The sequence below is a fragment of the Notothenia rossii genome (assembly GCF_949606895.1).
Source record: "Notothenia rossii genome assembly, contig: scaffold_122, whole genome shotgun sequence".
Lineage (NCBI taxonomy): Eukaryota > Metazoa > Chordata > Actinopteri > Perciformes > Nototheniidae > Notothenia > Notothenia rossii.
Genome location: NW_027639470.1, coordinates 96,316 through 121,595, shown reverse-complemented (window position 1 = coordinate 121,595; position 25,280 = coordinate 96,316). Strand labels below are relative to the sequence as shown.

The 25,280-nt window shown below is 40.8% G+C and overlaps 3 protein-coding genes across 5 annotated transcripts; 2 read left to right on the top strand and 1 right to left on the bottom strand.

Annotated features, from left to right (window-relative positions):
- Positions 1–150: 150 nt before the first annotated feature.
- LOC307027794 (uncharacterized protein) lies at positions 151–4,403 on the top strand. Of its 3 annotated transcripts, XR_013804763.1 has the most exons (11): positions 152–528; positions 1,039–1,114; positions 1,462–1,657; positions 1,840–2,041; positions 2,245–2,320; positions 2,589–2,869; positions 2,950–3,000; positions 3,090–3,143; positions 3,435–3,506; positions 3,764–3,969; positions 4,153–4,245. XR_013804763.1 is itself a non-coding variant. In XM_079696150.1 (10 exons), the coding sequence occupies exons 1-9, from the start codon at positions 451–453 to the stop codon at positions 3,480–3,482; spliced, it is 1,062 nt and encodes a 353-aa protein (XP_079552276.1). In that variant the 5' UTR covers positions 151–450; the 3' UTR covers positions 3,483–3,506; positions 4,322–4,403. The 3 variants fall into 3 exon arrangements, 1 of the variants encoding a protein (XP_079552276.1); XR_013804762.1 differs by having other exon boundaries at positions 151–528; positions 3,435–3,969; XM_079696150.1 differs by lacking the exons at positions 3,764–3,969; positions 4,153–4,245 and adding an exon at positions 4,322–4,403 and having other exon boundaries at positions 151–528.
- Positions 4,322–7,100, top strand: LOC307027796 (uncharacterized protein). Its single transcript, XM_079696152.1, has 5 exons — positions 4,322–4,484; positions 4,711–4,814; positions 4,973–5,117; positions 6,017–6,143; positions 6,452–7,100. The coding sequence occupies exons 1-5, from the start codon at positions 4,338–4,340 to the stop codon at positions 6,850–6,852; spliced, it is 924 nt and encodes a 307-aa protein (XP_079552278.1). The 5' UTR covers positions 4,322–4,337; the 3' UTR covers positions 6,853–7,100.
- Positions 7,101–7,222: 122 nt separating this feature from the next.
- Positions 7,223–10,283, bottom strand: LOC307027806 (uncharacterized protein; the record flags this gene model as incomplete). Its single annotated transcript, XM_079696158.1, has 6 exons — positions 9,084–10,283; positions 8,919–8,964; positions 8,435–8,526; positions 8,218–8,328; positions 7,793–8,069; positions 7,223–7,429 (listed from the first exon to the last, which is right to left on the bottom strand). Exons 1-6 carry the CDS (start codon positions 9,458–9,460, stop codon positions 7,223–7,225), a joined length of 1,110 nt encoding a protein of 369 aa, XP_079552284.1. The 5' UTR covers positions 9,461–10,283.
- Between the last annotated feature and the right edge of the window lie 14,997 nt (positions 10,284–25,280).

Genomic DNA, 25,280 nt, shown 5'->3' with positions numbered 1-25,280 from the left:
TCACTAATTGCAGTACCCATAAGGAGCTGTACAAATGCCGCAGTTTTTGCGTGGCTGTGTATTTCGTTGAAAGCCCAGTGGCGATCTGCTCATCTCTCATCGAAATAATATGCTACAAAGGGGTGTATGGCGGCAAATCTCTGTCATAAATCGCGAGGGCATATGAGATCCACGCGAGCACAAGTCAAGCAGCCGTGGACATATATTATTTTCGCGAGCACTAAAACGGCACTCGCGCGAGAGCAATATTGAAGCCTGCAGGGGAGAAACATGCCTTGAGCATGTGCAGCATCTACATGAGCTCTCCTTGGTCTCCTGCGCTCTCGCGAGCAATTCCTGCTCTTCTGCTCGTGAAACTCTGGCCTGCTCTCGCGCGCGGAGAAATGTTAGGAAGTGGGCTTACCGTGTCCCAGTAACACCAAATCTAATTGGTTACACCTCTCCTCTTTTATGATTGGCCGTTTTCAAATGAAGAGGGATATCGGAGCGGGAAAGCCCCGCAGAAGAAGAATGGCTGACGACAAGGAGGTACGTGCAAAAACCGGTACTTTTAGCTATGCATATAGAAAACAATGGTTTAACATAACTATCATTTTATCTGCTTGACGGGCATTTAAGATATTGACATTGCATTATTTACAAGCCACGGTATAAGAAGAAAGTGACACAGCTGTCTGCCCGCAATAATAAAAGTTAGCTAAAGTTAACTGTTAGCAGATCTGGATAAACAAGACGACATGTCTTTGCACTGTGATTGTGACAATCAATTTGACTATTTCTTGTTTGTGTCTGTTTTAGATAGATAGATAGATAGATACTTTATTTGTCATTGTAACAATTACAGCGAAATTACATCGACTCAAAGTCAAAGTGCCAGTGCGCAACAACAAGACAATAATTTAAAAACAGCAAGACAGTATAGACAGTATAGTAAGACATGATCCATTTACACTTGAAGTGTTATTTGTCTAAAGTGTTTATGTGCATTGTCCCTATTGAAATAAATGATTAAATGAAAAATGCTATCTATTTTAACAGATAGAGTTACAAAATGCTGCCAGGCGTGTCGTTGAGTTGCTGAGAAGTGCCTTGGCTGAACCAACTTCTCAAAATCGTAAGTAAAACTAGGGGGAGATCACTTGTCTTCACAGATTCATCTAATGGTCAGTCGTTTACAAAAAATTACAGCTGCAGTCTTGGCCGGAGGAAGCACGCCGAGGTGTTTCAGTGACAGTTTTACCAACCTATATTAAAACCAGAGTGAAAAACTGAATTTCCCCATGGGGGATAATTAAAGGTTCATCTTCTTCTTGTTCTTCTTCTATTTATTTTCAGGGCTTGTGACTATCTGGGTAATGTTTAATTAATGAAGCCTTTATATATTCTAACTACTTTACGTATTTAGTACTCAGTTTATTTAGATTCTAGGGAATCATAGACATCTTTAAATTGTGTTCACAGATGAAGTACAGGTTCAGGGAGAGCAGGTGGAGGTGGGCAACAGACAGTCTACTATACAGGGACAGCAGCAGTCTGCTCTTGGCAACAGGCAGCAGGCTGGGACAAGGCAGCGTCAGGCAGTCCAGGGGCAGAAGCAACAAAGGACCCCTGGCTTTCCTTCTACAGCAGGAAATACAGTGGACCAAAATATGGCCAGGTTTGGATCCGTTAGGAAATAAAGATAGTTCTGAACTGAATTGCCATTGTAATAACTCGGCAATTGGCTATAATTCAGCGTATTTTTTCATAGAAATTAAAGCTCTTCAGATTGTTTAGAATGAATATATTGTATAACAGCTTCTTAAATGCCTCTCTTACACATTGTTTTCAACTCCTCAGGGCTTTCCCCGGCCTATTCAAATCGGGTAAAAGTTATACCCCATCTCCCAAAAGAAGGGCTGTTAGGTCAACCCCAATCCAGTTCTTTCTGCTCAATAAGAGCACAGAAAGAACACCAAAGTCATCGGATGAAATGGTCCTTCTCCAGGCTGGACTCGGCAGGAGGACTCTCAATATCCCCGAAAATGCTGACCACTCCCAGGTAAGATAGAAAAAATAATAAGGGGAGGAGTCAAGATAATATAAGAAGCACTTTATTGATCCCAATTTGGGGAAATTTTTTATGTATTACTGTAGTTTCCCAATCCACTGAAGTACTACTGGTCACAAATCAGCTTCAACAGTGGTGACATGTGTGGAGGGTTATAGTTCTAACTGCACACTTGTTTTGCTCTTCCCACATAGATATCATATATACTTATGGAATCATATTCCAAAATGGTACCATTGGAAGGGGCCTGGATGCTACATAAAGCTGCTGGTAAGATACAATCTCCCTTATTAAATTCAACTGTGGTCTAGTATTTCTGCAGTTAAATCCTATTTATACCCTCTATCTTCTCCTACAATAGCTGCTCTTATAATAGCTCATTAATGCCCTTGATGGTTAGCATATTTACCTACCCTCTTGTTTTTAGCAATCCATGAGAAAGCCTAACACTGCAAGTGTGCATCTTGTTAAAATCAACTGCCTCCCCTAGAACATTCTGTGCATTAAATAACATCAACTTGTTTGTATTCCCACATAGGAGGATCAGGTCAGCGGAAATTAAGTGTTTTGGCACCTGAGGCAGAGGGTTACACGGGGGCCTACCTTGCCAAAGCTTTAGGTGGAAAAGGCTGTCTCTATATAATGCCCATCCAGGACACTTTGGACACCTCCCCCTTGCCCTACTCATCGAAGGAGTTCGAAAATATGCCAAAAGCCAGATGTGCCACGTGTCATCTAAGCATGCCTGTCCAGCTGTTGGCTTTACATGCACAAGAGTGTGAACCAAGCAGCTGTTCTGACCGCATGGATCTGGAACCGGTAATGTTATTCCACAAATAGCTATGCAGGATCATTATCATCCTGAATCGACAGCTTTTTTAACTGGTTACGATTTTCAGGATCTGGACCCAGATTTAGATGAGTCTCCAGCTACAAGCAATCCTGGGAATGTAAGCTCACTAATATTGTAGGTGTTTGTTTCTAAACAATTTTCATTGTATGTGTCATTAATTGGCAGTCTTTCTACATTTTATTATAGGCTTCTCCAAGTGTGCTCCCGTGTAGGACCTCCTGTTCTAAAATCGATATTAAGGTAAAATCAGGGCATTATTTATCAATTACATTATTGCAGATGATGAAGGTTTCTGCGTCTCAGTAATTCACTTGAATATTTGCTCTGCTTTTCTGTGTTTTTAAAGGTGGCCGGTCCATTGTGCTCAGAGTTATTTCCTGAGTATTTGGTTGAAATACATGCCAGCACTTGTAGAGAAAGGTTTTTTTTTCTCCTATTATGCACATTCTTTATATAATTTTTTCTTGCAGTGTTAGATATTGTAAACCATGATTAAGGCATGCCCCATTGAAATATTTTTTCCCTCATCAGTACATTGCAGTCGACACAAATTATCGATTTGGAAGAACATGCCAGTGAAGAACTGACAGGGCGAGAGAAAAGGTAATATGCTTCAAATGTACCTGTAATTGCTTATTTTAAACAAAAACGTCCTGCAGTTATTGTGTTCACTATTTGTGTTAATTGTACTGTTCATCAGTTGCCCTGCATTGTTATTGTTATGCCTTGAATATCATTTAAAAGACGCCACTTTACATCAGTCAGGGGTCGTCAGTTTACTCAATGATACAAAAGGGGTCTCTTAAGGGAAAACGTTTTGGATCCAGTTGTCTAATCAACTTCTAATTGTTTCCTTCAAGTCTTGCTGAAGCCATCGAAACACTTAGTGGACGAGTGGACACAACAACACTCTTTAATGTTAGTGTCACTAGGGAGGACATGTTTGAAAGGGGTTTAGGGCAGTGGAGACGTCAGAAGAGGTCTTCTCCCAAAAACCCTCTCCGAGTGTCTTTCATTGGAGAGTCTGGAATTGACCATGGGGCTCTCAGGAAAGAATTCTTAACAGGTATATGTTTACTTCCTTATAATAAATGAAAATATTCCTCAGTGTGTGGCGGTTCTCTGGTTGCATGCAATTTCTGTGCTTGCACAGGTTAAGGGCTTTGCATGACGCATGCTGTACTTTAACATATACAGTGGTCTAATTGAGATTATCAATGTATTGATCCACTTTTCCTTTCAATTATAGAAATGATGGCAGGTGTTGAAAGGAAGTTTTTTCAGGGAGGGAGTACAGGGAAAACCCCCAAGTACTCAATTACTGACTACCACAAAGAGCATTTGTTCTGCAATGTCTTTTCGATGTTTATTTCATTTATTAATAATGTCTATGCATTGATTAAACTTTGTTAATGCAGGACAGCTGGAGAGATTATGGCAGTCAGTATAGTACAAGGTGGTCCTCCACCTAACTTTTTCAGAGAGTGGTGCTATGGATACATATCCACTGGGGAGATTCATAGAGATTCCATTTCCAAGGAAGATGTTACTGATCCAGAGCTCAGCCAGCTTATGGAAGAGGTAATATTTGTCTTCTCCTCAGATATTAAGCGTCTTTGGGTCTAGAAAAGCGCTATATAAATCCCATTTATTATTATTATTATTATTATACTCCTTCATATAACATGACGTTTGTTTTAGTATGGTTGACACACACACCTCTTTGTAGTGTAATTTTTTTTTAATTCTTAAAATAAGCTAAGGCTCCCATGACTTACTGTGTGATACTGTTTTTCTAATTGCAAAGGTTGAGATAGCTGAACCTGAAGCTATGTACGACCTTCTGGATCGGATAACAGCATGCGGGTACAGTGGTCTTGCAACGTGGGAGAGGAAGGAAGACATAATAAAGTATGTACATATGCTAAGTGATTTAACCCATAACAACCCATGTTTGAAACCAATCAATTATTCCTTTACACTCATACTTCATATTGAGTGTGCAGTCACTCTTTCCCTTTTTTATGTATGATTTTATATTATTGCTGTTATCTATTACTGAATTATAGGGCAATTATCTTGCACTCATCGGTCCGCACTCTACCAATGCTGCAGCAGATATGCTCAGGCATGAAGCTGTATGGCTTGTGTGAGATGATAGTACAACAACCACAGCATTTCAGGGATCTGTTCGTCGCTGGCCTTCATGAAAAGGTCAGTATTATGTCTCTAGCTGATTTTACCACTGAATTTCAAACCTTAACCCTTTAACAGCCAGCGCCACCATTTGGTAGAGCAAATTTTGTGTCTTGATATCCTGTTGAAAAAATGTTTTAAAAGTTTAACTACCTGATTCAGCCATCTCTACTATTTGGTTGACATGTTATGCACAAAACAACCTCTAGATGTCACTGTGGTTAGAACAGAAAGCCATTCAGCTTTCCACTGAGAAAGTTGGCATGCTAAAAAAATCACTGCTGAAGAAATCACTCTTTTTGGTCAACTGTTGTAAGGTAACCATATCATTTTTGACATATTTTAATGTCAGAGCACTGACTGAACATAATTAGATAACTTGATGCACAAAAAAAGTTTTTAACAAACTAAACTAGCAATATAACTTTTTCAGAGTTTCAGAGATGTTTTCCAATACAATATGGTAAATAGATAGATTCATGGTAATATTACTACATCTTATATTACATTATTACTACATCTATACTGCCTTATGAGTCTCAGAGTGAAAGAGTGATAATAATTTATATAGCAGCTTTCATGCATGGCATACAGCCCAAAGTTGCACACAGATGAGCAAGGCCAACACAGGATATAGACATTTGCTGTTAGGCCAGTGGTTTCCTGTTAGGCCAATTCAGCATCTACAGTAAGATGAGCACGTTTTTTTTTTGTATTAAAAACACTTAACATTACTTTTTATATCAATATCAATATTGATACCTTTTTTTTTTTTTAAATGTGCTATGTGTGTCCCATTTGATTAAAAAAATGCAAACAAATAATTTTTCCATAGTTTTTTTTCTTGGTCTGGCAATTAAAGGGTTAAGCTCATCCAACTTTGAGCATACATCATTTTGTTTTTTCATCTCTCCAAGCCGGATGCTGAATTCCTGATGGGAGCCATATCTCCAGTCTTCAGCGAGCTGGGCTCGCTGCGACGCCAGAGTGAATCGAAGATTGTTAACTTTTTACAAGACTTCATCCAACACATTGAAGAAGAAGGTGATACTACTGCCCTGACATTTTATAAACGTATTTGTTCTTGAATTTTACCCCCGATTACGACAGGCAACTCAATGACAGCTTTGCATACCCTTTTTATTCATGTTTACATGTCTCAGTTTAAACACAACTTTGCATTCATGATGGTTGCGATGAAACAATGACAAGTAAAGCAGGACTGGCTAATGAGGTTTTTCTTCTTCAAAATATCCACATAAAAAAACTATTTAAAAACAATAGCCATATTTATTGACATTGCTTAGGTGAATATATGCATTTCTTTGTATTCATTTTCAACTTGTTTTTAGAGGAAGAAAAGAGCTTCGTGGTTGAAGAGAGGGGGACCCCTGTGAAGATAACAGAGAGTGATGAAAGAGACTCAAGAGAGACAGAGTCTACAGGTGAAGCGGCAAAAGATGAAGAGGAGATGAAAGAAAAACCCAAGATCACTGTTGGTTGCTTCCTTCAATGGCTTACGGGGCAGGCACACGTCCCCATCACCTCAACAGAGAGAGAGATGTTTAAAATCTTAATTGAGTTCGACCATGATTGCAGCGTGCGCTATGGTACACACACGGTATGCTTTCCCGTAGTGAATGCATGCTCCAACTCCATTACCTTTCCGACAAGGCACCTCGGCTCATATCCAGAGTTCCTGAGCATCATAACACAGGCTGTTATGAATAGCAGGGAGTTTAGCCGCTCATAAGAGTCATAGAATCGATGTTTTCTGGATTAGGGTTAGACAGTCTTTATTGCACTTTATCTGACAAGGTTTTCATTTGTTTTCATTTGTTCAAGATGAGAATACAGTCAAACTTTCAAGTGACATACTGTTCTAGTCAAAATGTTTTGGAAACAAATGGTGAAGTTGGGGAACCATTATAGTTTTGAGCTGTATTTTGTGTCGATTGTTTCAATTTAATTGAATAAAAACCCAGTCACCCGTTGTGCCAAGTAACTTTACTCTTTCATGAAATCGGCATCATGACTTATTTTACTCTTGGTACTTAAGTAACACTTTGAACAAAGGAATTTTACTTTTACCTCATCTGTTTCATTCAAGGGAGCTGTATTTCTTAAGAGCCACATCTTTCAGCTACATACTCACGGCAGAGTAAGTACAGTTCCTTGACCGGAGTGTTTGGGTCAATTTGCTGAAATACTGATTGAAGTTCAGTTGTGTCTTCTGGACTCAAAGGGCAGTCGAATTCGGGGACGACAATCCCTGCATCCTCTTCTTCTCCATCGTGGTCAGCAGCAATTTCCCAGTCAACATCTGGCTCCTAATAACCATAACAGAGGTTTTGAACACTTTGGTGAAATAAATGTCTTATAAACAATATGGAACAATGACATCAAGTAATAAATTACTTTCTTTCCCTACTCTTGGCATGACCATTTTCTGGGCATTTTATTCAGTTTGTGTTATTTTAACTGTAAAAATAACACAAACTGAATGAAATGCCCAGAAAATGGTCATGCCAAGAGCAGGGAAAGAAAGTAATCTTTTGACAATGTATATTACACAAAGTAAATGGTAAGTAATTACTATCGTGGGATTGCCCACAGTACTGAGTATGTAAGTCGCTTTGGATAAAAGCGTCTAACATGTGACATGTATTGTAATACTGAAACGAGATCAATACCTCTGGGCTCTGCGGCTGATCAATGTTTGTCTGCATCAGTCCAAGTTGCCATAACTGCTCTGGACATTGGTTCCGTTCAGTGCTGAGTGGATGATGGTTCCAGCCTTCTGTAAAAATCCCCAAGTCCATCTGAAGTCGGGGAAGAATGATGTAGTGCACACAGAAGAGGTCGTCTGTTGATGAGATATCGAGCAGACCATCCTCTTCGAGGGAAAGTAGTATCGCAGAGTACTTGTTGATGACAATGACTCTTACATCACGCCAAAGACGCTCAATCCTATGGATGAAAATACATGGTTTAGGGAAAACCAGTTCAAGTGATCTATTTTCATGCTGGCCTAGCATGGGTTAAGTGCAAGGTGCTTGGTCTACACATCAGATAAGTTCACCTCACTAATTGAGTTACTAAAGATGCTGTAATTTACCTCTGGTTATGAACACTTTTACCAGAGATGAAGCTTCCACGGTCGGTGCCGCGAACCGAAAACATGAATCTCGCGATCTGTACGTTTTCTACTCCTTGGTCTCCTCTGACCCTGAAATGTACACAGTTGACCAAAGGACTGTCAAAGAAAATACTCATCCAAAAGTGTCACAGTATTGATCTAGTTCTCCAAAGACTGCTTTTTTCTGTGAATTCACCTTAAAGGCACTCCATGTCTTTGTGTTGCCTCTAAGAAGAAGCCATAGGCTGTTGACGCACAGTTGTTGGTCGAAGCACCCAAGTACATTACCTGCAGAAAAGCAGAGAATATTTAAGAATAGGGCAATTACACACAATAACTAGACAACATTCTGTTAAACTGTGTATTATAGGGAAAAAAAGGCAGAGATTAAAGAATTCCTGTTGCAATAGAAATAAGCAAACAATACTGACATACAGTATACTGACTCATAATACTTGTGCAGCAAAAATAGGCAATGCACAAAATCTCCTTTATATCTACTTTGACTTTGCTGCTTCCTTTTTAGTCCATACACTTTCTCCATTTGGACCAAATTCCTTAAGCAAAGCCAGGACACAGCGTTGGGACCTCTTTTGTGGTTTTAAGTAGCTAGTCGGAAACTCGTACAAAAAATACATGTTTGTTTAATGTGTGTCTACTGAAGTGAAATGCAGTCTTACCTTTCTCGAATACCCGTCCACTCCACCAAATAAGACAATGTTATAACTGGAAAACCAAAGAACACACTGTTATAGCACTCTGGAATTGAAACACTGATTCTCCAAAACTGGGACATTACAAAGAGATTATTTCTTAATCACTTAGCGAAATATAAATACCACTACCGTATCAATTTGTGGTTGGTATCCACGTGCACAAGCGACAGAGGCCCTCGCACTGAATATGTTCTCCTCACAACACAGCCCAGACTAGCCAGTCTGGAGAGGATGCCTATGGAATCCACTCGATGCATTGAGGCAGCCATTCTTGTCCATTGTACACGTAGACCAATGGATAACAACCGTCCTTTGACCATTCGGTATCCAGCAGTGGGCATGTCATTCTTGATGGATATGACCACGTTATCCAACTCCTCATCACTGATGGAGCTATACATTTCTGAAACAGATAAGCCAAACTCTCTCATCCTTCTAAAGACTGTGCTTGAAGAAACACCTAGCAGCTTAGCAATGCAAGGCACCGATAGGTTTGTCCCCAACATCTCAACCAACTGCTGCCTCTCAATTTCAAACTTAGGACGTCCTCTTAGACCAATAACTGATCCCACTGCTGTATTTGGGGCTTCTGAATCTAAATATTGCCTAAGTAGTCCAAACAGCTCTTGAAGAGCTGGGATTATTCCTTGCGGTATGTCAACATGTCTCGAAAGTGCTTGCAGGAGGTACAGCTCCTGGCGACATGCAAACTCCAGGAAATCCAGGTCAAGTGGTGCTCGAATGAGTGCAAGCTCAAACTTCGACAGGAGTCTCTCCAGGATCTGCCGTTTCAGAATATGCTGTGAAGAAAAATAAAGTATTAAATAGTATTTAATTATATTTTTAAGAAATGTGGTAAATCTTTATTGAAACAATTATGTCAAATACAGAATAAGGCACATAAACATCATCATAAACGTTCCAAAAAATAAACTGAGGGCGTTTGAACAGAAAAAAAAGAGGTCATTCAGAAATTAAAGTGCCAAGAAACTTGCAAAATTCTTGGTCTTTTTTACATTTGCATCATTTTAAACTTTTTTTGTATAGTATTATTTATTTGAGAAAGGCAATAAAAACTGGGGACATTTTGAAAAAGCGACATTTGTGAATAAAATATTTTGCTAGAGTAATCAAAATTGTTAATTCCAAATTCTGTTTTTGAAAGCTACATTTTATATTATCATGTCAAGACCGAAAAGTTAATTGGTTCTTATCTTTATAATAGAATTGTTTGAATACTTTTGAAAAATATGTATAAAAATGTATTATCTAAAAAACTCAATCCATTTATAAGTAAGGACGGCTCTTGTGGAATAACCACAGAATACAGAAGCATGCCTTTTATTAAAAACAATCATTAGTAAAGTAAAGTAACTTACGTGAGACATTTCCACAGCCATATTTCATCACGTTGGAGGTTGGAGGGACTTTCTGGTTTAGGTTTAAATCCAGACAACGGCCAATCATAAAAGAGGAGGGGTGTAACCAATTAGATTTGGCGTTACTGGGACACGGTACGCCCACTTCCTAACGTTTCTCCGCGCGTGAGAGCAGGCCAGAGTTTCACGAGCAGAAGAGCAGGAATTGCTCGCGAGAGCGCAGGAGAGCTCATGTAGATGCTGCTCATGCTCAAGGCATGTTTCTGCCCTGCAGGCTTCAATATTGCTCTCGCGCGAGTGCCGTTTTAGTGCTCGCGAAAATAATATATGTCCGCGGCTGCTTGACTTGTGCTCGCGTGGATCTCATATGCCCTCGCGATTTATGCTCGCGAAAATAATATATGTCCGCGGCTGCTTGACTTGTGCTCGCGTGGATCTCATATGCCCTCGCGATTTATGACAGAGATTTGCCGCCATAGGGGTGGACTGGCCATCTGTGTGTTGAACTTTCCTGTCGGCTCCCAGACCGTAGTCGAGGAGGGCAGAAGCAACAAGCTTCAGGTTCAATAACCCACTTTAGCTTAAATAACTGGAGAGAGGCGAGCTCTTCTTGGGAGGCCGTTGCATTTATTTAGCTGTTCTTCTGTTTCACAAAATACATCACAGACCTCTGTTTTTCTGCTTCCTCGTTTCACTTCCAGAAACATACACACGTTCCCTCACTGTCGCTCTACCAACCACAAACACACATGCACAAGCCACACCCCTCTTTCTCTCTCTCTTAAAGGGACAGCGATCTCATCTCACTCTGCATGACCCTAATATCATAACATGTGTGCTCTGGAGAATCACAGAACGGACGATCGTCCTTATTATTATGCCGTTTAAACCAACTATTTAAATGTGTTTGTTAAATTCGGCATCATAAGTTGTGTTGACAGGTCCACACACTGCTTCCCCGCAGTGAGGCTCCCCCCGCCCTCCTGCTGATAGTTGAAGAGTGTCAAGCTCCTAAACCCCCCCCCCCCCCGTTGATAATTCTCGATCGTTGGCACGCTGATAACAACTTTTTTTTTTAAACGGCACTTCATATCAAAAAGGTTGCCGACCCCTGGCCTAGAGGGCCCTGACGGCTCACCACTGTTTCTGACATGTATATAGTTTACTTCATCTTAATTTGCATGAATTGTACAATGTTCTGCTATATGCGTATTGTTTTATTTCCTATACATATTATGTTGCATTGTTGGAGGACCTTGGGACTTAAGATTTTCATTTCCATTTCTACACTGTAGCTTCAATGACAATAAAGCCTTTGAATCTTTGAAGAATGGAAACGTTCACAGTGGGGAGTTGATGTTTAGCTTACACGTTAGCTAGTTGTACACAATACTACAAGTTGGACCGTGAAAAACTCAAAAGATGGCGTACGCCAATTTCTAAGCAATCTTTGCGACTTATAAAAAACAAACTTGAAGGGAAAATGTGCGGTCCTCCACGCTGTACTCTGACCCATGCCTACGCACAAAAACGGGAGAGATGAGCAACTGCGACACCGTTGGCAGAAGGAAGAATGGAGAGAAACATGTGAAAATAATACGATAAATAAAATGTTACCTCTCATTTATCATATATGAAGAATTCATTTGCAAAAATGCATTAAAGCCAATCTTAAAATGATTAAACAAACACATTTTTGAGACTCCTCGGTGCACACAAAACTTAACTTGGAGAAATAAATAAACACGGATGTTATTGAAAACCACCTTGAATATGTTGTGTTAATGTTATGATTCGTGGAAAAAGGTAGGACCCAAAAGCAGAATACGAAAAAGGCAAAAAGGTCTACGAACAAAAAGCGAGCTTTATTTAAAAAAAGCTGATGAACAAATCATGGCATGAAATAAACAGGTAGCACAAGGTAGCAACAAAGCAAAAACTGACCGTGACCTACATGGAAATAGAAACGGCCAAGTGCACCCATGGTCGCGCTACTGAAACGGGTGGGAAAAGAGTGATAATAGTGATGTTTGATTACAACTTAGCGAGAACACAGGGAGTAGGGAATGTTTGTGTGTGTGCGCTGCCCGCAGTCAGCGATAGAGCCGCTCTGTCACAGTCTGGTACTGTGCAATACAACTCAGGGGGAAACACTATATTGTATTTTTACTGACTTTTGTAGTCATGGTACTTACTGAAACATTTCAAACATTTTATGTATTACAGATTGATTAATGTCGCAACCAGCCCATCTCCGAGTGATACTTTGAGACCATGCTGTCCAGAAACTGACATTACCTTCTGGGATCCCTGGAACAGTTGAAGAACTTAATTCAGTTGTTCAAGATACATTTGAGGTTTCTAGGGATTTCTGTTTGCATTACAAGGATGCTGATTTTGGTAATGAGTTTTTCTCGTTGCTTTCAACAAATAAGATAAGATAAGATAAGATAAGACTTTATTTATCCCGAAGGAAATTGTTGTGCCAGAGTAACAAAATACAATAAACACAATAAACACAGCAGCAAAAAGAGCAATTAAACATCCACAGACAACATGAAACGTAGAAACATAGAAAGTCACACAATCAATGCAATTATTATTAGCAGTATTTAGTAGTTATAGTGCAAAAATTAAAATGTAGAGGCAGTTACGTAATTGCACGTTATCATAGTATTATTAATAATAATAATAATAATAATAATAATAATGATATAATATAATATTGCACATAGTTATATATATATAGCAGCGAGTGTATTGCAGTGATGGAACTTACAGTATATTGCACATAGTGTTGGTGTGGGAGTTCTCAGTGCCCTTTACTTAGGGGTGAAGAGTTAAAGAGTTTGATTGCCACTGGGAGGAAAGACCTCCTGTGGCGCTGTGTGCTGGTTATGGGTGATCTCAGTCTGTGGCTGAAAGTGCTCCGGTAGGAAACCAGTGTGGCATGCAGGGGGTGAGACCCGTTGTCCAGAATGCTGAGAAGTTTCCTCAGCATTCTCCCCTCCGACACCATTGCCAACGACTCCTGATCCACTCCCAGGACAGAGCCTGCTCTCCTGATAAGCTTGTTGAGTCTGTTGGCATCAGCTGTCTTCACCCCGCTGCCCCAACACACTACAGCAAAGAAGATCACACTGGAGACCACCGAGTCATAGAACATCTGCAACATAGTGCTGCAGACGTTAAAGGACCTGAGTCTCCTCAGGAAATACAGGCGACTCTGGCCTTTCTTATATAGGGCCTCAGTGTTTTTACTCCAGTCCAGTTTATTGTCTATGTGGACGCCCAGGAACTTGTAGCTGTCCACAATGTCCACATCCATGCCCACGATGGTAATTGGGCTTGGGGCGGTACTCCGCTTCCTGAAGTTAACCACTAGCTCCTTAGTTTTTGTGACGTTGAGCTGCAGGTGGTTCTGACCGCACCATTCCACAAAACTTTCCACCACACTCCTGTACTCAGCTTCCTGATCTCTGATGATACAGCCCACAATGGCAGAGTCATCTGAGAATTTCTGCAGATGGCAGGACTGTGAGCAGTGTTTGAAGTCTGATGTATAGACTGTGAACAGGAAGGGAGAGAGGACCGTGCCCTGAGGAGCGCCCGTGCTGCTCAATATAATGTCAGAGGTGTTATTCTGCAGCTTCACTTACTGTGGCCGAGCTGTGTGATAGTTGGTTATCCAGCTCACCAGTGGAGCATCCGCCTGCATGTTCAGTAGCTTACTGCTGAGCAGGGCAGGTCTGATGGTATTGAAAGCACTAGAAAAGTCAAAAAACATGACTCTCACAGTGCTGCTTGCCTTCTCAAGGTGTGTGTGTACTCTGTGCTGCAGGAAGATGATGGCGTCCTCCACTCCAATACGAGGCTGATATGCAAACTGCAGGGGGTCTAGTGATGGTGAGACCACTGTACGGAGGTGTTTAAGGACCAGCCTCTCCAGTGACTTCATGGCATGTGATGTCAAAGCCACCGGTCTGTAGTCACTGTGTGTGCGTGGATGTATCTTCTTCGGCACAGGAACCAGGCCCTGCAGCCTTCCTTGAGTGTAGATGGCTGAACTCTCCCCTCACGTCCTCTGCAGTGATGCTAAGTGGGGGCATGCACAGTGGGGTTGAGAGAGAGCCCTGGTCCGGGGGGGGGGGCATGAGGGATGAGAGGGATGAGATGGGAGGAAAGGCTCCCTGGGAATCACAGGGGGTGAGTCACAGGTGGAGGAGGAGCTGGAGGAGGGAGGGGTGGTAACCTCATCATCAAACCTGTTGAAAAACAGGTTTAAGTTATTGGCCTCCTGTAGATCTCCTCCCTTCACCTGGTCAGTCTTGTTTCCATACCCAGTGATGGTTCTCATCCCACGCCACACTTCCCTGGTGTTGTTTTGGGCCAGTTTACTCTCCAGCTTCCTCCTGTAGCACTCCTTGCCCGTTTGTATTTCCTTCTTCAGTTGTAACTGTGCCTTCTTCATCTCCTCCTTGTCACCACTCCTGAAGGCAGCTTTTTTCCTGTTAAGTGACGCCTTGATGTCTTTGGTCACCCAGAGTTTATTATTTGAAAAACACTTAATTGTTCTGGCGGGGATTATATTGTCCGTGCAAAAATGAATATAGTCGGTGATGCAGTCTGTGAGTCCGTCTATATCCTCCCCATGTGCATCACAGAGGACATCCCAGTCAGTCACCTCAAAACATCCCTGTAAAGTCTCCACAGCCTCCTGTGACCACGTCAGTACAGTAGTGGTAGTCACAGGTTGCCGCTGGACTGCTGGTTTATAAAAGGGTTTTAAGTGCACCAGGTTATGGTCTGATCTGCCTAAGGGGGGGAGTGCTATTGAGCTGTATGCCTCCTTAACATTAGCATACAGTAAGTCTAATGTTTTATTTTCCCTGGTTTTGCAATCAACATACTGTTTAAAGGTGGGAAGAGATTTCTTTAGATTGACATGGTTGAAATCCCCAGATATTGCTATGAAGGCATTGGGGTGCAGAGTCTGAAGTCTTGCAGTCGCAGAGTTGATGACGTAAGCAGCCCGCGCCGCCTCCGCCGTGGGAGGAATGTAAACACTGATCATAATGACATGGGAATACTCTCTTGGCAGGTAATAGGGACGAATACTTACAGCCAGCAGTTCAATGTCCGGGCTGCACATATGGTCCCTCACTGTAATGTGTCCAGGATTGCACCATCTGTTGTTTACATAGATCGTGACTCCCCCTCCGGTCTTCTTGCCGCTCTCTCTGCAATTCCTGTCCGCTCGTACACACTGAAAGCCGGGTAGACTCACAATCGAATCCGGGATGTTGTCATGTAGCCATGTCTCTGTGTAAACCTTAACTGAGGCCTCACGAAACACGCTCTGACTCTTTCTGAGTGATGTTAACTCGTCCATTTTGTTTGCTAGAGATCTTAGGTTCCCCATAACGACCGATGGAAGATAGGGTCTGTATCTCCTCTTCCTTAGCAGTCGTCTTCTCCCCGCTTTGCAGCCCCATTGTTTCCTCCTCAGCTCCTTGGGGATTTTGTGTCTCAGTCTAGACATGCTGCTAGATTGTAGGTCCATCAGCTGCTCCCTCGTGTAAACAACAGAGCCCCGGTGCAACTCAGCCAGAACAGTCCGGCATGATATCAGTGCAAAAGTGATTAAAATGAGACCAACAGTGCACAGGAACTGCATAGTTGCAATTCACAGCGAGCTGCACTGTGCTTAGCAGCGGAAATAACTGAAAATACTAACCTAAAGTGCGACAAGTAAAGAAAAATAGACAAAACAGACACAATGTTACGAGCAACTCTAGCAGGCAGCCACCCGTGGCAGTGCCATCTTGGATCAGATAAGGACAATATCAAGGTTGTGTATATCCAGGAACCCTCTACAGCAGGGGTAGCCAACGCGGTGCCCGCGGGCACTAAGTCGCCCGCAGGGGGGCAATTGGTAGCCCGCGTGCATGTTCTAAAAATAGCACAAGTCACCATGGAGCTCCGTCTAAAAAAATTATTGAATACATTTTTAATTTTTAAAATGACAATATTGAAAATAATATTTTAAAAGCACACATTTTGTATGTACATATGTAAGTGAAATGGAGATTTGGTGCGTGAAATTGAACTCTGACCCCAGATAGGTTCAGAGTTGAACTCCACACACCAAATCTCCGTTCCACCTTTAGCTGAGACAAGCTAGCATGAGCTGCTACGATCATGGGCCTCATCACCACACCGCAAACACACTGCCACTGATGTTCAACCAGAAAACATCAGCAGTTAGCTGTTAGCAGTTAGCAAACAGAGATCACAGCTCCTCATATCTTTTCAGAAACTGGACAAAAGTTAAACAAGTACAAACTACAGACTGTCTGTGTCATGGCGAATACAGTCGCTGGTTTATTTATGTCTGTAGGCCGTTGTTATGAGTGTGGAGTGAGCATATACAACGTTAGCTTAGCCTGGTCGACCCAATCTCCATTCAGAAAACAAGCATTTTAAAAGGTTTTTCGCCTGCCGTCTTGTCTGCAGACTTGTCAAGCATTAAATCATGGTTTTTACTAACCGGTATTAGTATGTTGTTACTTCGGCATCATTTAGAAACGTGTATTACAATTTAATCACGGTAAAATATGTTCATTTTGTTGGAGTTGTAGCTCCCGAGCCAGCGCCTCTTGTTTGAATGATGCGAGTAAACACAGCTGGCAGCAGCGGTGAAACTCACGCGATTAGAGCAAAGTCACGTCCGGTGTGAACGCAGCATTACAACTACCCCTGATAGATCTCGCGAGAATGTGTATAAATATAGATACATTTTCATAACAAAACAATGGGGTTGCTATAGCAATGGTAAATCATTGTTAATAATTATTGTGAGGAATAATTAACATAAACATGTGATCAGACAGTCCTTCACATACAGTAAATTAATATGTATTCTGATTATTATTAATAATAATATTATCATTAAAGGTGAACCGTGCAATTATGTTATTCAGGAAGTTTGTATCAAACAAGTAACCCTTCGTATTACTCAGTACCCTTGAAGTAGCCCTCGGTGACAAAAAGGTTGGTGACCCCTGCTCTACAGTAACTTTGAGCTTAACAGACATATGGCACATTTCCACTGCAGCGGGGTAGCCCCGTTTAAGCGTCCTTAAGCGTCCTCGCTCAGGCCTCGGGCTGCCTCGCTGGCCGTCCGAGGCCGTGGCGCATTTCCATTACAGTTTAGGACCTGGGGTGGCAACGCAGTGTAGGCGGGGCATCTGTGCAGAGACATCCTGGAACACTTTCACATTTCGAGTTGTTCCGTCGAGCTCTCGCTGGATTTTATCATCCCCAATGAGATGTAGGAACGTCGTCACCTCCTCGGTCGACCACGGTGTGCTTTTCTTTGACGTTGCCATTTTTGTAGCTCCTCCGTTTACAAAAATGCTGTGTATAAAAATGCTGCAAGCTTGCTTCTAGATATATATATGCGACGCTAGGGATGATCTCGCGCACGATCTTGTGACGATTCTCTCTGACCAATCAGCAGTCGAGAGTGTTGACGTCACTAGTTCAGCCCTGGCCTGATAGAACAACGATTTTATGGGGCCGGAAAAAGAGGGAAAAAGTACCCGCTAGCCGGTGCTACGCTATATGGAAAGGCCACCAAAAACTGGCCTGGCCGCTTGAGGACGATTAAGGACGCTTAAACAGGGCTACCCGCTGCAGTGGAAATGCGCCATTCGACTCCATCTCGAGCATCGTTGATGGTTCTATTCAGCCTTCTGATGATGCTTGCTGATCTGTGTCCTCCCATGACACATTGCCTGTTTCTCCAGGACCTATGAAGGAAAGCCTAGACCAGCGGTCAAAGGGTTGGCCCTCGGAGTTTGCGATCCCCCGTTTCTCTTCCAGTACAGAGATTCTGCTTCAGTCAGGCAACGAAAATGTCAGTTGTCCTGGGACTCCTTTTGGAACCAAAGATGTCATCTCAATACTTCCACACATTCTTGGAAAATTAGCTGAGGTCATTTATGAGTACTACTTATCCTTCAAGTGCAGAGCTAAGTCAAGTAGCATAGGCCCTGATAAAAAAAACATCCCTGATTTGAAAAACCAGGATCTTACAATGGATTTTATGGACTTTATGGAGCTGTTAAAATATAAACAATATAACAACTTCAGATCGAAACTTCAAGGTCTTGGCTGTCCGGAAGTTCTGGTGAACTCACTCAAGAGGAAACCAGCAGAGGACCAGACTCCTGCTAAAAATGTCAAAAAGGCTAAAAAGGCTGGAGTTAATTACCACCTCATCCTCAAGGTGAAACCAGTGGACGTTTGGACCTCTTAAGTGAAGTGACGAAAAGGGATAATTGCCAGGTGGTTGCTGAGAAAATGGCCAAGACGTTCTATCTTCGTAGGCAAGAAATAATTATTGAAGCCCCTGCAATCAAGGACTTCATGGAGCGCTGGCCTACATTATTTGATGCAACACAGGTAAAAAATTCTCATAGTTTGTATTTAAAGCCATGATATTGATTGTTTGGTAGCCAATTCACTACATTTTTTGATTTATTGATTTGTCCCTCTTCAGGCAGCTATTGGTTACACTTGCAGAACTTTATTAAAATCAGCTTGAAGTTAGTTAAACATGCTACAGATAGTTAATCCATGACAGTAAACATGTAGTCCCCTGTATCATGAAAGCCTGAAATCTGCTTGTAACAACTGTTACAGTTTGCTTTAGCAGGACGCAAAGGGTTTTTACTTTCTAAGTGACCAATATGGAGAGTCACTTCACTTGGAATGGAAAACCAGTCAAAAATAATGCGTAATTTCAGTGACTTGCTTTTTTACCACTGTATGTCAGTCGATACTGATGTAGGAGTTGTTTCTCGTTGTAGTATACATGAAGGCAGTATAGATAATTGTCTGCAATATTTAATTATTCTGTTTGTTTGGTCCACAGATAAATGAGGAATTCAAGAGAATTACCACCGTAAGCCTTGAATCAACTTTTATGGGCAAACTTGACCATTGCACCCCAAAACTGAGGGACATAGTTTCATCAAGGGGAGGAGCTACAGGAGTGAGAATCAGGTAGATCAAGGACATGCTTCTTGAGGTAGGATCATTATTTAGAGTTGTCATTTAAATGCAAGTTGTTTGCGGTCACCCATTCAGAATATATTCATTTAGGTCATTTCTCTTTTTTTCCTTTTTCATAAATAGCACAATACAATTGAAGTGTGCAGAGAAGTAGCCATCCGCTGCCTTGACACGTCGTGTACCTTGAAAAGGAAAAGGACCTTTTCAAGTAGTTTAGTGTAAGTAATTCAACATCTTAAAATAAAATAAAATCCACACTGGGCACAGTGTAAAAATACTGCGTCCAAACTCTAAAAACAAATGCCTTGGCTCAACAAAGAAAATCAACGCAACAGTTTGCATCGATGTTTATTGAGTTAAGACAAATTCTAATGAAATTGTCTTAAAGCAACAAAGTTATTTGAGTTAGGGGAGAAGGCTTTTCCTCTACAATCAGAGGTGTTTTTAATTACCACTTACTTAATAATTGGTAGCATAAACACAAGTTTTGAAGTTGATAACTCAAAAGATTAAGTTGTTCCGATTAGTTTTACCACATGATTTAAAAGGGATTTTAAGTTGTATGTACTTAATTACCATCATTGTGAACACACGTTTTTTAAGTTGACAACCATTTATAAATTAAGTTGCTCCAAATATATTGTATTCAATCGTTTTTTTCGTAGCTTTTTCATGTTTTTGCCTTTAACACTAGAACCGCCAACGGGTAAATTTTACCCGCTTATGTTTTTTTATTGTATGTAACTTTTTTTCCATAACATATTAAAGTCTCACAGTCCGTGACTTTTCCTGAAAGTGTGTTATGTAGCACCCTCTGTTGTTAAAAATTGTCAATAGGAAGTCAGATTGAAAAAATCGCCAAATAAATTGCCATTTATACCCATATCCGCCAGCGTGTAATATTTACCTCATAGAAAATGCAGCGTAAACATGACGTGTTGCTATAGCAACGCCTTTTGTCTACTGCGGTTCCTTATATATGATAGATAGATATATTGATAGATAGAGAAAGAGAGAGATATATATATAGTTATAGATAGTGCAACATCTTGGAGAATACAAGATCTTGGATGACTGAGCTCACGTTGAGGACGTAATGCATGTGTGCAGGTTACGTGCCAGTTGAATAAAGATGGACACTCGGAATGAGAGAAGTAGTCCGCGTCGTCTGTTTATGTAGACAATTATATGTTCATAGAACATAACATTACAGATATATCGATAGAGAGAGATAGATAGATAGAGAGAGATTGAGAGATTTGTACCTAAACAAAACACAAGTCTAACACCAAGCGTTTAAATCAGCACTTGTAGCAATATTTTATACTTCATGCTATCTGCACAAACTATGTCATCTGAAAAGCTGAGAGTCCACAGATTCTATTGGTATAAATGTCATCCCTGTGCGATCAAAACTCATTGTTCTGTATGATAAATAAAATAACATTGTACCTTGCAAATCAATAGCGGGTACATTTTACCCGTTGGCGGTTTTAGGTATACAGCGACCTCTGGCGGTTCTAGTGTTAAAAAAAGAAATTAGTTAATTCCACAACACAAATATTAGGCAATTCACTTTTTATGTTGAACTGCAGTTGTTTATTTCAACACATGATGTTTCAATCAGGAGAGCGTTCATTTTGTTTGATCATGTATTGACACATGCCATATGACAAGGTGCATGAACACAGCTGACTGCAGGAGAGGGGAGAACCATTTTATAGTTTGGCTGCAGCACGTTAATTGGCTGCTGGAGAATGAGGTGAAATGTAATAGGTTAAAGAGAACGGCTGTGATGAGCTGATTATAAGCAGCTGCGGAGTGAATGTATATACACCTAGTCTTCCTGAAAGAACTTGCGCTGAGCTTCATTTAAATCTTGAAAAAAAAGATAAATAACACAAATTTAAATTGCACCACAAATAATAAATAAACACATTAGCCATATTACCATGGGAAATGGGGACACAGCAAATAAATGCTGCCATCAAAACGAAGTTAGAGGCCTTTGCATATTTAAAACCAGTGCCAAATATGTAAAATCTGTAAAGTTTTTGTAAAACTACAGAAACAAACTCTCAATGGCCACCAATCTGCAGATCACACACATACATTTTACAAAAGATGTAACAAAGATGTTTACACTGCCGACAGTCATTATTTCAAACAGTATGAACACATTTAACGCAGAATGCTTGCTCATTCATTTGTTTCCCTCGACCACGATGGTTGCCATCGTATGGTCAGATCCTGGGGTGGAACGGTCACTGATGAAGGCGATATTCTTGTCCTTTTGAAGCACATTGAATAATAGGTTAGCGCATAAGAGATTAATGAATTGGGTAATTGCATTCTTTTTAAACTGTCACTCTTAGCAAATTCAGAGCCATTATTACCAGCTGCTAAAGCAACGCTGGTATTGTTTTCACCTATTGAGTCTGCATGTGTGTGTCATCATGGCAATGTGGTCCTGAAGACCCACAGAGGTGCTTTTGAGTACTTTGCCTAGTGTTTAAATGCATGTGGACAGATTTAGTCAATCACAAACGTGCAAGTTTTAGTGTATCTTCTCATCTTTTTTGCAGGTTCCATACAATATTTGAACTGGTTAAGTGAAGAGCAGAAGCCACTTTTCAAATTGTACACAATCCTTTTCCCATGACATTGCTGTCAACACCTATCCATGCTGAACGTTGCTAAGATATTATTGATTGGGGTGTGGCCAAAAGTGCAATATGCTTCAAAATGTAACTGACAGAGAGCAGTGCTTTTGTCCTGTGTGTTTACACTGTGCCCATGGATTTTATTTTATTTCAAGATTTTGAATGACGTCGCTGAACTCCTTGAAAAGGTCCTCTTCCTTTTCTCCAAGGTACACGACAAGGCAGCGGATGGCTATAGTTCTCTGCGTACTTCAATTGTATTGTGCTATTTTTAAAAAAGGAAAAAAAGAGAAATTACCTAAATGAATATGTTCTGAATGGGTGACTGCCAACAACTTGCATTTCAATGACAACTCTAAATAACGATCCTACCTCAAGAAGCATGTCCTTGATCTGCTTCACCGAGATTCATTTTGAATAAAAAGCGATATCACAATAGTAACCAAAGTATGTTTACTCTCACAGTAGCCTCTACTACTTTGTTTCCTCTCACAGAACTATTCACAGTTCGAAGGTTGCTCATTTTGACCAAACAGCAATCTGCCTATACCGTGCAACTACAAGGCTATCTACTGTATTTGAATGACAAAAGATGACACTCACCTTAAAATGTCCTTTGTGTATTTCTATTTGTCTTAACTGTGGGAACTTGTCCAGGCATGTTAAGTAAGAGTGGACTTGAAATCCTTAACTCAAGGTGTAGAACAATGAAGTTATCAAGCCAATTGCATTACTTACTACAACTTGAATTTAGTTTTAAGTCAATTAACGCAGAAATCAGAGTTCAAATTACACACAATATTAAGTTGATGGAACACAACTTATAAATTAATGTTTGCAACTTAAAATGTTTATCTAAATCAATTAACTCACATTTTTATCTTGCAACCATGCATTTAATTAAGTGGAGGTGAAAGGTCGCCCAAATTCGTTTTTAGAGTGTAGAATCAAACTGGTTTGGTGGGAAGGGGCATGGATGTGTTTAAATTGGCATTTATTTCGCCGCTAGGTTTTCACGTTCATGTGCAACCTGATCTCACCAGAATGCGTGACTCCACCACGACTCCTTATCACCGCATTCATCATGTGATATGATTTTATTGCACCTCTTATTCCATGATTGATTGAAATGATTCTAACCCTTGAAAAGTTCTAAATAATTGTATTTATTGCATCTAGTTAACCGCCCTCAGTAAACCCTGCTCCCTCCTCCCTTCAGCATTTACAAGAAATGCCCCCTGTTCTTTTAAATGCCACTAAAACGTGCAGACTGTAGTCAGTGTAAGGGAAACTTCTGTGTAGCAATGTAGTGGGAGTCACCGACTCAGGAAAGAGACACGGGAAGAGCAGGAGCTTTGATGTCAAACACTGATGTTTATTTAGGAGCTTCGACCGGAGGATTCACATCACAAGTCACAGCAGTCACGGTGTGACTGCACGGGAGAGTTGCCACGTCAATTCTGAAGGACTCTACCCCAGACCCGTGTATTTAGCTAGTTCAGAGAGAATAATCAACATGCTGCATAACAAGATAGAACCATAACACCTCTATCAGCTGACGCCAACAGGCAGGAACAGGGAGACAGAACACTGAGAGCACAGCAGCCAAGCTTACAGGTGCGTGTGCTCAGTCAGGACAGTTTGAACTGATAAACTGGGTCACAGTTATGGACCTTGGAAAATATTTCCCCAACAGTCAGCACTTTGAACTGTAGCTCTCGTCTCTGTTTGGCTTTGAAATAAAACCAACTTTTCTTCAATTCCTTTCAATTTAACTCACACTGTTGAATCCTCATATACTGTGGACTTCAACTTAAAGTTGATTTGCTGTATTGAAGATTGTAGTGTACGGTGCAAGGTATTTATTTTATGTTCTGATTCACAGAATGGTGTTTCCTGTGGAGCTCTTCCAGCTTCTGTCTTCCCCTCCATCACAATCCTGAGAGTTGTTTTGTTAGGCCATCCTAAACTCTGAACAAATATTTGTTTCTCTGAAAAAGGGGAAAATTACAAAAGCATTGTACACAATTTAAACCAATCAATGTTGTGTAATTAACAAGGATAATCTGGTGTTGTTGAGTTGATGAGTATTGCAGATATCACTGTAAAACTAACTCATTTAATAAAAATCACAGTTGTATTACACACAATGAAATGTTTTTTGTGAACAAATATTCGTAACTAATGCACCATAATACATTCTGACGAAAAATAAAAATTATTATGAATACAAATAAAATAAAAGAAGCCTCCCGTGAGTTACTACAAGCTATAAAGTAGATTTAAAAAACGTTTTATAGAATAAAAGCTCACTGCGGGACGTTGTAGAAATGCGTGTATGCACCACGACTAAGGAGCCTCATTCGCTTTACATTGGGGTTGTTTGCGTGGTCCATACACGTAAATGTAACATAGTTCGTGACTCCACCACGCACTGTGGTGTTAAGGAGTCGTGGTGGAGTCACGCATTCTGGTGAGACCAGGTTGAAACTTCCCACATTCCAGGAATGGTGTTTCCTTTGGAGCTCTTCCCAGCTTCAGTCTTCCCCTCCATCAGATTCCTGAGCGACACATCATTGTATCTGATATCTGAGGAGAAGGCTGCAAAATAAACCATTTCTAAAAGTTCAATGTTCTTGAAATTCCAAAACACAAATTGGCTTCATTTCAGACACGGACAGACAATCCATGGGTATAAACCAATTTTAGATGTTACTTTAAATTGACAATGTGTTGGGAGAGATCTCGGTCCGGGCTAGTTTAAGAGTCCGGACCTCCTCATCACTTTTCTAACAACACTATCTAACAGGAACAGAGGGAGTCGCTGGAGTTAGACAGAGCACGATGCGAAATAACTTCATTTCGTCAAAGACAGAAAACAAAGTGGGATCAAACTGCTAAACAAACCATGTATTATCATTTGTACAGCTAAAGCCTCCATGTTTCTTATTGGTTGACCTAGGTGAAGGACGATACAACACCTCCCTGATTCTTTGTTCTAACCCTTTTCGCACTCGCTTCCGTACACGTGTCCATGTTCCCTGCACTGCATAGACCGACACTGGACCTGTTTAGTTTTCTAACATGTGAGAGGGGAGTTTTACTTTAGTCCACGCTCCTATCGTAACTTGGTACCCAATTAACTTCAGAGAATGAGAAGAATAGTTTACCTGAACCTACTGAAGGTGGTCTTTTCGTTTTAC

What these genes read in the sequence shown, in the direction of transcription:
- LOC307027794 (XM_079696150.1), top strand. Translation starts at nt 451, where the DNA reads ATGATTGGCCGTTTTCAAATGAAGAGGGATATCGGAGCGGGAAAGCCC. An exon ending in GATGCTACATAAAGCTGCTG is followed by an intron (nt 2,321 to 2,588) that starts GTAAGATACAAT and finishes ATTCCCACATAG; the next exon opens with GAGGATCAGGTCAGCGGAAA. An exon ending in GTTCTAAAATCGATATTAAG is followed by an intron (nt 3,144 to 3,434) that starts GTAAAATCAGGG and finishes TTCCCTCATCAG; the next exon opens with TACATTGCAGTCGACACAAA.
- LOC307027796 (XM_079696152.1), top strand. Translation starts at nt 4,338, where the DNA reads ATGGCAGTCAGTATAGTACAAGGTGGTCCTCCACCTAACTTTTTCAGA. An exon ending in TCAGCCAGCTTATGGAAGAG is followed by an intron (nt 4,485 to 4,710) that starts GTAATATTTGTC and finishes CTAATTGCAAAG; the next exon opens with GTTGAGATAGCTGAACCTGA. An exon ending in CCAACACATTGAAGAAGAAG is followed by an intron (nt 6,144 to 6,451) that starts GTGATACTACTG and finishes ACTTGTTTTTAG; the next exon opens with AGGAAGAAAAGAGCTTCGTG.